This window comes from Pseudorasbora parva, chromosome 25 (genome assembly GCF_024679245.1).
Source record: "Pseudorasbora parva isolate DD20220531a chromosome 25, ASM2467924v1, whole genome shotgun sequence".
Lineage (NCBI taxonomy): Eukaryota > Metazoa > Chordata > Actinopteri > Cypriniformes > Gobionidae > Pseudorasbora > Pseudorasbora parva.
Window position 1 is genome coordinate 2,476,141 of NC_090196.1, and position 11,402 is coordinate 2,487,542.

General features: G+C 39.8%; 2 gene segments (V, D, J or C); one reads left to right on the forward strand and one right to left on the reverse strand.

Moving 5' to 3' along the window:
* Positions 1–2,388: 2,388 nt before the first annotated feature.
* On the forward strand, positions 2,389–2,853 carry LOC137064370 (immunoglobulin kappa variable 1-27-like). The segment is given in 2 exon segments: positions 2,389–2,437; positions 2,534–2,853. Coding segments are annotated over 2 exon segments (369 nt in total).
* Positions 2,854–9,172: 6,319 nt separating this feature from the next.
* Positions 9,173–10,817, reverse strand: LOC137064371 (immunoglobulin lambda constant 7-like). The segment is given in 3 exon segments: positions 9,173–9,495; positions 10,523–10,571; positions 10,782–10,817. Coding segments are annotated over 3 exon segments (408 nt in total).
* Positions 10,818–11,402: the final 585 nt, after the last annotated feature.

Sequence of the window (11,402 nt, forward strand, 5' to 3'; positions counted from 1 at the left end):
TCGTGTAGATAACGACTTAACAGTTTTCCAAAACTTTTTTGGGTCTTTTAGATTCTCTGTGGTTTCAGATAAATAAAATTCAGCCTTAGCTTTTCTGAAAAGTGAAGTAAATCTGTTTCGCAACCAACCGTCTGAAAACCATCCAGCATCATATGACCCTTCCTTAACAATTGATTAACATAAAGTCACTTACATTGTAGATGCAATATTGACTGTTTTTGTTCGATTTCAGCAGCGAAAATAGTTCCAAACACAGATCACAGCAGAACCGTAATGCGTCTCACAGCAACAGTGTGTGTTACTGAATGATTCAGTGTTTGAATGAATCGGACCTATGACCTGTTCATAGACGACTGCCTCATTCTTGAATGAATCAGCCGTACTATAGTAAATTACGTGTTCTTTTTAGTTGTCTAATTCAGGTGTTTTCAAACTGGGGTCCGGGGACCCCCAGGGGTCCTCCAGAAGGTTCTAAGGGGTCCCCAGAAAATTTCACAGAATAAAGACAAAGCCAAAATGGATCAAGTCTACCGAATATTCTAATTGGTTCATTTCTAAATGTTTCTCTCTTTTCTTGCCGTATACAATCCAGAATTGTATATGCTTTCTGTATGAATTGTTTGCTTTGTGTCTCTAGTGACTTTTTCTCATAGTCCCCCTTTTTTATATATATTGTTTTCTTAACATAGTATGTACACATGCATGCATTTATTGTGAAAGTTGTATACAAATCATTTTTTAATTGAAAATGTTCTTCTTCAGGTTTATACATCAAACATTAATAACCAATTTAAGATGGAAAACAATATGTTGTATTTACCCTCAAAAAGGTTAATCATATTTGGGGGTCCTTGGCATTATAAAGTTTGAAAACCCCTGGTGTAATTTTTCTTCAGAATCATGGGAGATATGGATTATCAATTTATCATGGAGCTCTAACCACACAGAATTAACTAAATCAAGTGGACATGGGTCCATGATCAAATGTAAATATGTTCATCTTTCTCCAGAAGAATGGATAAACACTGTGTGTCCTTTTGCAGCCTTCCTGCATCCCCAGCCATGTTGCTCTACACCACTGTATGCTCTTTTACAGGACAATATTGTTCATTTCATTTGTTTTACATTCATTTGTTTTGTGTATAAGAGTAATTTGCTCAAACATGAGCAAGAGTTTATGAGTTTAACATGAGTTTATTTTACTACAAATAATTATTTTATTTATTTTACCTTACAAAAAAATAAAGCAATGTAAATTATGTTCTCAATTTTTTTCTTCTTTTCATTAAAAACAACACAAAGTACGGATAAGAATACCATTAAAACCCTCAGGAGTCATGTAAGGGTGGATCGCCTACAGTGGTTCTGACTGCAGGGTTGCCGAACGACTAAAGAAACGTTATCAGCGTGATGGTAGAAAACTGCACATTTCTTGTCTAAAACCACCCACTGCAACTTATACCAGCGACGGAAATAAGCGCAGTTACAATAGCAAAATATGTGGGAGAGCGTTGCTTTAATGTGACTATATTGTATTGCAAAAGGGAGCACTTCAAAGTCAATACCAAACCAAAACTAGTTAGCAAATCATTTATAATTGAAAGAATTTAATGACAAAATCCGGTTATGGTTACACTTAAAATAGTTACAAAATAGATGAATGAGATGATAAAACTTATACCATTAATCGTACCCAGCATGTGTAGAATGTTACCTGAGAGATAGAGAGTGATAGAAAGATAGAAAGAGAGAGAAAAAGAGAGAGCAAAGAGAAGAGCCAAAGAAGGCCCTAGAAGAGACAGTCAGAGAAAAAGACAGCGTCAGAGGAAAGAGACCACCAGGGGAAAAAAGAGACCGTCAGAGGAAGAAGACCTCGAGCAACAGTTGTAATCTTCTTTTATACATCCCGTGACCATGTGACTGAAACCCTGAGACATTCAAACTGACCAGTCAGACCAGACTTCCCCCGCTGTACTACAGGTGTGGCACCATTTGGCCTACAGGCCCTCAACATCTCTTTGTCTTTAGGAATCCCAAACAGCCCCACTGATAAGAGAGAGGGGGGTGAAACACAGTAAAACAAATGTCTTTGTTCAAAGAAAAATATCAAAAAAAATCTTTGATTATTTTGGATTCTTTCAGTCACAATACAAATAAAACTACTGAACTAACTCAAATAACATTAGTCAGAATGGAAATGATCATTGTGTAACTCTAGTGTGTGTGAGTGTGTTCTGAGCACAAGCTGTTGTAAATCCTGCCCACTTCTTTGCATTGTCAGCACATGCTTCAGTCTGAGAGTGTTTATAGTGCTGTGAGTTTAACACTTCATGACTGAGAGCAGAACAGAACACAATCTTCATCATCACACAAGACACAAGAACAACAATGAACACCATCATCATCTTCATCTGGACTCTCACTCAGTTTGCTCAAGGTTTGTACTAAACTATTCATAAGGATTAATAATTCCATTAATAGCCAACATGTCCAACATGTAAAATATTTAATTTTCATTTCTGTTTTCTTTCAGAGTGTAGAGGACAGATCACAGTAACTCAGAGTCCATCAATAACAGCTCAACCAGGACAAGACGTCAGAATAAACTGTAAAACCAGCAGTGGAGTGTATGATGGTGATTGTTTAGCCTGGTATCAGCAGAAACCTGGAGAAGCTCCTAAACTCCTGATTTATTATATAAACCGCCTCCAGTCAGGAACTCCATCTAGATTCAGTGGCAGTGGAGCTCGATATGGAACTGATTTCACTCTGACCATCAGTGGAGTCCAGACTGAAGATACAGGAGATTATTACTGTCAGAGTTATCACAGTGGTCCAGTGTTCACACAGTGATAAAGAGTCGTACAAAAACCTGTGTCAGTCAGACGTCACAGTGACTGCACTGATACAGCTGAGAGATACTGCAGCTGCTGATGGACCGTCACACACAACACAATGACAGTGTTGAGCAAAGTGTCTAAAGACTTAAAAGGTAAAAAAATTTATGCTAGAATGCATTAGGCCAGTTTATTGTTCATTAACTGCTATCAGTATGCCATTCAAATGCAGAGTCAGCTCAGGTGAGATTCACAAATCAATAAAAAAACATGTAAAACCTCTATTCCATGAAATATTCCATCACACTACAGAGAAAAGCTGTGAAGTTATTCATATTTCTGTGCAAAAATTGGATAAATTGTTATTTTCAGTTAATTTCATGAATGACTGTAAAAGCCGAGTTTTGAGACACATCATGATTGATGCTGATCACTGCAGGTCCAATGGAGGTAATGGAGCCTTTTATGTTTCTTTAGAAATAAACAATGGACAAATGGAGTCTTTAAACGCCTCAGATGTAAAGTTATTCACTGTCAAAGTGACTCAAAAATGAATGGGAGTCAATGGGATGCTAACAGCAGGTGATGGCTTGGTTAGCAATCGCAGCCCCTATGGGTGGAACGCTTTCCGAGTGCTAGATTACCCCCTTGGATTTATTGCAGTCGCTTTTCATGCTGAAATTCAAGAATCTCCATGGTGATCATGTTGGTTGATGGTAGGTCAGGAAAACTTCTCATTTCATGGGCGAGTTGTTTTCCATCTATGTCTGATTGTCCAACATTATGCTTAGTGTTTCACACTGCTTCATCATTTTTTTATCTTAGGGTAGGTGACAAGTACACCAAACTTCTCCTTGACCTCTCCTCCAGTGACACAATGGCCATTAACACATGTAGTCCCCATCCTCTTCAGTACATCACTGATGGGCTCATCTAGACATTCATATGAGAACTGTCTATGTGTTGATCACAGGCTCTTCTCTTTGAGAACAGCATCCACATGAATTTCTTCACACATCTCTCTTGCTAAAGCTTGAGCCGAAGCCATTGCGTCAGTAGTTAGTCAAGAAAGTTTCCGTTTTGCAGAGCGGTCTACCTCCATATCCATCTGCACAGAAACAGACTGCATCAGTTAACTGATATCTTCAAATCTGTTAAGGATGTCATACCAGACATCTGAGAGGAAAAATGAACGGATCCAATTTCCTCTGCTAAGGATTGAGCCTCAATATTAAGATAGGATCTGCTGACATTTCTTTTACCTCCTGTAGGGCTTCTCACACTTGTAGGGCCTGGTATTTAATGACTTCTACACAGTTCATCATGACTTTACTGTGATCTTGACATCATTTTTTTAAGACCATCTCTGGGTGGAAGATGAGAACAGGGTGAATATCTTCTACAGGACACCAAAATAGTGAGTAGCATTCGTTCAGCATCAGCTACAACACACACGGCACAAACAGTTCTCTAGGGTTTATCACCAGCAATCTCGTCTGAACAGCTTTCCTTCTGCCCCTCATGCTTGCCCCATTGTCATATAACTGCCCCCTGCAGTCGTCAAAATCTATGTCCAGGTGTCACGTCCCTCATTAATCAGATGTTATTAGTCTAATGTCAAGTTGGCCATAAATGCAACATGTTTTCTTATAAATGATATGGGTGTAATAAAAGTGCCAAAAATGAATAAGATATCTATGGATGATCTTCTGGTGGAGTGAGACGAGAGAGTACACCAGGCAGCTCCAGAAGACTGAGAAGAAAGAGAAACAAACTTTTAAAACGGCAAGAAAAGAGAAGTTCTCCCGGAAGAGAATTGACCTGGAGAGGAAAACAAATGTTTAATCTCTTTCGACAAATGAAGAGAGTTGTTGAATGTGACTAAAAATCTTATGTTGGAAAGTGAATTTGAATGCTCAAAGTGTGAAATGTTTAAGCTGCGAGAGAAGGGGAATATTTGTCCATTCTTCCTTGCAGAATTTCTCACGTTCAGTCAAATTTCACGGTGAAAATCAATGAACTGCTCTCTGAAGTCCATCCTCAGATTTTCTATCAGGTTTAGGGCTCTGGCATGGCCACACAAGAACATACACCTTCCTCTCCTTAATTCATTATGTTGATCTTTTGGCGGTATGTTTAGGATCATTGTGGTGTTGAAAGGTGGAACGTCTAGTAGAGGGACGCAGGTTTTCCATCCATTTTCCCTTCAATTCAATCCTGACCAATCGCCCCGTCCCCACTGAAGAGAAACACCCCCACAACATTATGCTGCCACCACCATGCTTCACAGTAGGCATGGTGTGTTTTGGGTGGTGTGCTGTGTTTGCTCTTCGCCATAGCGCTTGGAGTTCAGTCCAACAAGGTCAGTTTTGGTCTCATCAGATCATAGCACCTTTGGTCAGATGGCATCAGATTCTTCAAGCTGTGTTTTTGCATAGCGCAAATGAGATGAGTGTGGCACTTTTTCAGGAAAGGCTTCTTTATTTCAGCGTTATGTTTGGAGAAAAGCACACAACCCTGTGAAATATGGTGGTGGCAACATGATGTTCACTTTGATGATGAAGGATATAATGTGACTTACAGACTTATTTTATTTTCCAGGGTGTAATATGACAAAAGGTGAAGATTTTCCCAGAGTATGATGACTCTCTATAGGCACTGTAATTAAGCCCTCCCTTTATCAGACAGGGCAGGCCAGCCTGTAGGATCCAGGGGCGGTGGGCTGACAGACTCTCCAGCAAAGACAAAGATTGAAGACCAGCTGCAGTGGAAATGCTATTTCAGAAAAGTGCATAAACATTAATGTCTGCCATTAAGAGTCATTAACGTGATTCGTACCTCTATATTGCTCTTTTTTTTCCACAATTTATTTGCAAATCAAGGATTGTTTAAGGTGAATATGTCCTTAAACAACCAACGCAGTTAACGCAGCCGTCTACAAGGACATTTTAGAGCACTTCATGCTTCCTTCAGCAGACAAGCTTTATGGAGATCCTTACTCAATTTTCCAGCAGGACACACTGCCAAAAGTACCAAAACAGGATTACTGTGCTTGATTGGCCGAGTTTGCTGGCCAGTCATCTTCCTCTTCATCATAAGTGCCATTTGTGGACTAAATGTGCTCAGAGCGCCCTCAGGCTGCCAGTGTTCTGTGAACATTTAGTCCACAAATGGCACTTATGATGAAGAGGCATATCATGTGGCATTTGACTCCCTGACATAAAAAAGATTCCAGAAATCGCGATAACATACAGAGAGTACGGAGCCCCTAAAGGGACGTGGTGGTGGAAAAGAGTTAGGATGGGAGGAAAAAATATTTTTTTCAAAACTTTTCCCTTACTGCAAAACCTGCTGTGAGTTAGGAGTGTAAACACTTCCTGTTTAATGTCCCGATGGCAGTGTGCGTTTTATTTTGAACTCCGACTACGAGCTACAACCTAATTTTCCTCAAAAAGAGCCTTGAGAGACAAGTCCGTAGGGACCTTCTGCAAAGAAATGTGCCTCTTTGTACCTCTAAAACAATTGAACATTCCTACAGAGCCCTAAACATGACATGCAGGTAAAAAATAGTATGCTAAACCGGGCGCACAATTTGAACATCGAGGGAACAAAAATTAGTAAATCGTGTGGATGATTTAGCAAATCAAGGGAATGAAAAAGCAAATTTCCACCTGGGATTTTTTCAGAAGTGGCTAACAGGTTAAGTGACTCTGGGTCTGCCTGTCACTTGAGTGATCACAAACAGGAAACAGGAAGTAGACCAGCATAAAGGAGCAGCATGGCATTCAAACGGGGTCGCTAACACAATGGCCAATTGGTGATCACCAACCACCTGGACCGTGGAGTTCCCTTTTGAGGACTTGCCTTCTCAGAAAGCTCAATGAAGGTGGTGGATGTATGCCTCTTCTTCTATTATATAATGAATTGGAAATCATAGTCATATTTTATAGAAAGAGAAATGTGAGTTTAAACTACACTCGCCGGCCAGAGAATGAGTCAGTGTTTTAATATGATCATCATGTTTTAGGTGTAATATATGATCCCTGTCAATCAAACTGAACAGACTGCATTCAGTCACTTCTGCTGTCTGGACGAGATGCTTTCCATTTGACCACAGAAAGATTTACATTCTTACACAATTACTGTCACAGCGGCTGATTCTTGATTTGGGATCATGTTTTTAATGATTTGTATTATATTTGTATATATTAAAGGGATCCCATGGTGTTGTGACTTGTATGGCTTAATATAACATAAACAATGTCTCTTACTGAATTATGTAGTAGAAAACCCATGAAAGATCTACTTTATTTTAAAAATCGATTTTATATTTGGACCATGGGCGGCGCCATTTTGTTTGCGTTCTAGGTTGATGACGTAGAGTGGTTGCACTACTCAATCAGCTGGCGTTACCCGTAGCTATTTTTACCACAACGCAACTCGAAAATTGTTTCAGAGTTAAACAAAACCAATGAATTGCTTTGTAATTGTACTTAAAACACACTCAAACATACATGTGCACACAAACTCACCTACACAAGTCACAAACAGATCGGCGGGCGGGCACACACACCTGACAGACTGCGCTGTCTCAATCGAGATGTTGGGCTGCTCAGTCTCCACGACAGGGGCTGAATCTGAAATCGACCCCTATACCCTGAAATAGGGCATTATTTGAAGGGACGGCCATTTGTAGTGTTGTCCGACACCATAGTGGACATGTTCGAGTGCAGTCATTCAGTCTCACGTTCCACCGCAATAACGAGTGTACAGCCGATGTACACACAACAGCTGTCCGACTTCACGCACTCGTCTTCATTCACTACAAGTTGTATTAGTGAACAAAAGTAGCGAATGTTATTTGTTTCTTAAAAGTGAAAGTTTAAAGATTGAGGTTAATTCACTGAGCTTGTGCTCAAACTTTAATGCACAAACCAATCCCATGCATCATCACCAAAACATCCTGCCTCTCTTCCTCACGTTAACTTATCCCATCATCCTACCTAGATATTTCCCTCTGCTGGATACATTAGGCATTACAGTTAATCTACAGCAAATCAACAGTCTGTCTATGATATCAACACAGGGATTGAGGGTTATGTATGCGCGCACGCAGTGCCTGTGCGTGTGTGTGTGTGTTCGCGCCGATCTGTTGGGGTGTGTGTGTGTTCGCGCTGATCTGTTGGGGTGTGTGTGTGTGTGTGTGTGTGTTCGCGCCGATCTGTTGGGGTGTGTGTGAGTCTGTGTGAGAGAGAGAGTTTGTGTGCACATGTATGTTTGGGTGCGTGAAGTCTGACAGCTGTTGTAAATCGGCTTTACTCGTTATTGCGGTGCAACGTGAGACTGAATGACTGCACTCAAACACGTCCATGATGTCGGACAACACTACAAATGGCCGTCCCTTCAAATAATGCCCTATTTCAGGGTATAGGGGGTCGATTTCGGATTCAGCCCCTGTCGTGGAGACTGAGCAGCCCAACATCTCGATTGAGACAGCGCAGTCTCTCAGGTGTGTGTGCCCGGCCGCCGATCTGTTTGTGACTTGTGTAGGTGAGTTTGTGTGCACATGTATGTTTGAGTGTGTTTTAAGTACAATTACAAAGCAATTCATTGGTTTTGTTTAACTCTGAAACAATTGTCGAGTTGCGTTGTGGTAAAAATAGCTACGGGTAACGCCAGCTGATTGAGGAGTTCAACCATTCTACGTCATCAACCTAGAACGCAAACAAAATGGCGCCGCCCATGGTCCAAATATAAAATCGATTTTTTTAAATAATGTAGATCTTTCATGGGTTTTCTACTACATAATTCAGTAAGAGACATAATTTATGTTATATTAAGCCATACAAGTCTCAACACCAGGGGATCCCTTTAAAGTTCAGCCCCTTCTGTAAATGTAAATGTGTAGCAGAAGTGAAAGTGGTCTGTTCCAGTCCAGATCCTGTAACCAATCAAAGAGTGAGACTGAAAATCCCATTTGCATTGTCAGGGTGGAGTGATTGTGATCCTCTCAGAATAGAGCAGCTCTGTCTCCAGAGACCATGTTCAAACCCCAAGAGCTTTATTTGACATTTACTGCTACATCAACCTTCTGAAAAGCACCTGCATCTTCATCTGTTAGTTGAATGATGTTGTCAGACACAAAGTGAACTTGTTGAGAAGCTTTATTGAATGTTGCAGCAAACACAGCAGATTGAAAGATCACACAGTGCTTTGACACACGCGAGCTCTCTTTCAGTATTGAGTTGTAAATCACTACAGCTGCAGCACTAGACTCATGTGAATCCTGCCTGACACAGGACACTCAGATACGGCTCATCTTCAGGAGAGAAACATCAGCACTCAGAGCTCTTGTGGAACGAGACCTCATGAGGAGGAGCTCCATCATGTGTTACTCTGCAGACGTACACCTCTCCCTCTTCCCAGCGTGCTTTGCTGAGGGTCAGGACGCTACTGCGGCTGTAGCGGCCATCGTCCTGCTGGCTCTCTGCGCTGGTCAGAACCCCCTCGGTGACCTCTGACCCGTCCAGTGTCCAGCTCACCAGCGCCCCCTGTGGAGAGTAAGAGCTGAGCAGGCAGAGCAGTGCGGCTGAGTCTCCAGAGATCTGCAGAGAAGAGGGCGGCAGCAGAGACACTGAGGGCTTCACTGTGGGACCAGCTGCAGGAGACAAACACAACACATTCACAAACACAAAGAACACACACTGCACTTTCATTCACAGCATTTCAACAGCAGGACAAATCACACTCACAATCTGATCCTTCATGTCCTTCAACATCACTACAGCTGATATATATATATATATATACAATATACAAACGACATATCTTTACTGAGATATTCAACTCAATTTCAAACAGAATTAAAAGTCACACATAAATTGTGTTTGTATTATAAAGCACTGAATTATAATCACAACATGAGCAAAAGAGATTCAGTATCATTGACTGAACGACAGAAAGTACAACATTTACATTCTGATGTCAAATCTCTTTTCTCCATGTATGATATCTACAATAAAAGATGAACTATATATGAACTCAGTGTAGAAATAAATGAAGGAAAACAAACCTGTAATAAACTCAATAAACTCATAGTGAGACGCTTTATGGAAATATGTTTAGATTTTGTTGTTGAAAGGAATAATGCCGTTCTTCTGAATGTATAAACATGACAATATCATTGATTCAGATTAAATAATTATTACACAATATCAGAAACACTTAAAGCCTTTATACAAAATGCATTATAAAAGTATTTTAATACATTAATTATGAATTGTTATTCACATTATAATGCATGTATGAGCTCATGAATAATTGTAACCACAGTTATAACACATTATAATATTATCTATTCATTGTTACACCTTTAGAAATTATAATACATTAAAACTCACGACAAACAACCAATTTCAGACGCAACAAGGAATTTGCAAATATTATAATGCATTTTAACTTTGGCTACAAAGTTTATGAAACTTATTTATGAAAAGATATAAGGCATTATAATCTCCATTATGAATATCTTTATAATGCATTATACATAAAGGCTTCAAGTAAAGTTTCAGCACAATATCTAATAATCATTATCATTAATAAATGTTGTTCTTGTTTCGACTGTAAAACACTTTCTGAAATCTAAACTGTATTTTTTTATTCGGTAATTAAATAGACAGACTTACCGATCACCAGTTTGGTTCCTCCACCGAATGTCCACCACAGTGATACAATCTAATGAAACGCTCGTACAAAAACCTCTATTCCACTCGAGTGAACACACACTCCAGCAGAGAGAGAGAAACAACACTTCAACACACTGATATTAGAAGCTCCTCAGCTCTTCTCAACACTCACTCATTCAGATTGACTCAATGATTTCTGTTATAACACTGTTTAAAGAAATATATTTGATGAGCTGTGACCTCTGAGGTGACCTTTGACCTCTTTGATCATGGATGATGTTGTGGAGTTTCTCATAATGATGCTTCTGTTCTTCATATGCAGCTCAATCTTCAGGATTGACAGAAAAACCTGCAGCTTCAGACTTCAATCTTCAGTGAAAATCTGCTCAAATCATGAGTTTATTGAATATTATAGCCAAAGTCAATAGAAAGTGTCAACAATGGAAATAGAAAAGGTATTTTGCATGTTCTCCACAGTCAAGCATGTTTTCATATTCAAGGTCTGTTCTAAAAGTATCTGGACTGGTTATGAATCTCCACACAAGATCATGAAACGTGAACAAGCTCTAATATGTCTCCATCTTTAACAGCCTGTTTCTTCTCCATCTGATGATTTCAGACACACATGAGGCTTCATGATAGATGGAGTGACACCATGAACTCTGATTAGAGATTCACAATCAGTCCTGATACTTTCTGAACAGACTCATGATTCATGATCTGACTTTAGTGATGGCGGTTCATCTAGTGGAAGTGTAGCAGTGATGATGGTCACATGACTGAATATGGACACAGAGATGGACGTTCATCTGCACATCCTCAGTGTCTCAGGAGTCACAATACAAATAAAACTACTGAACTAACTCAAATAACATTAGTC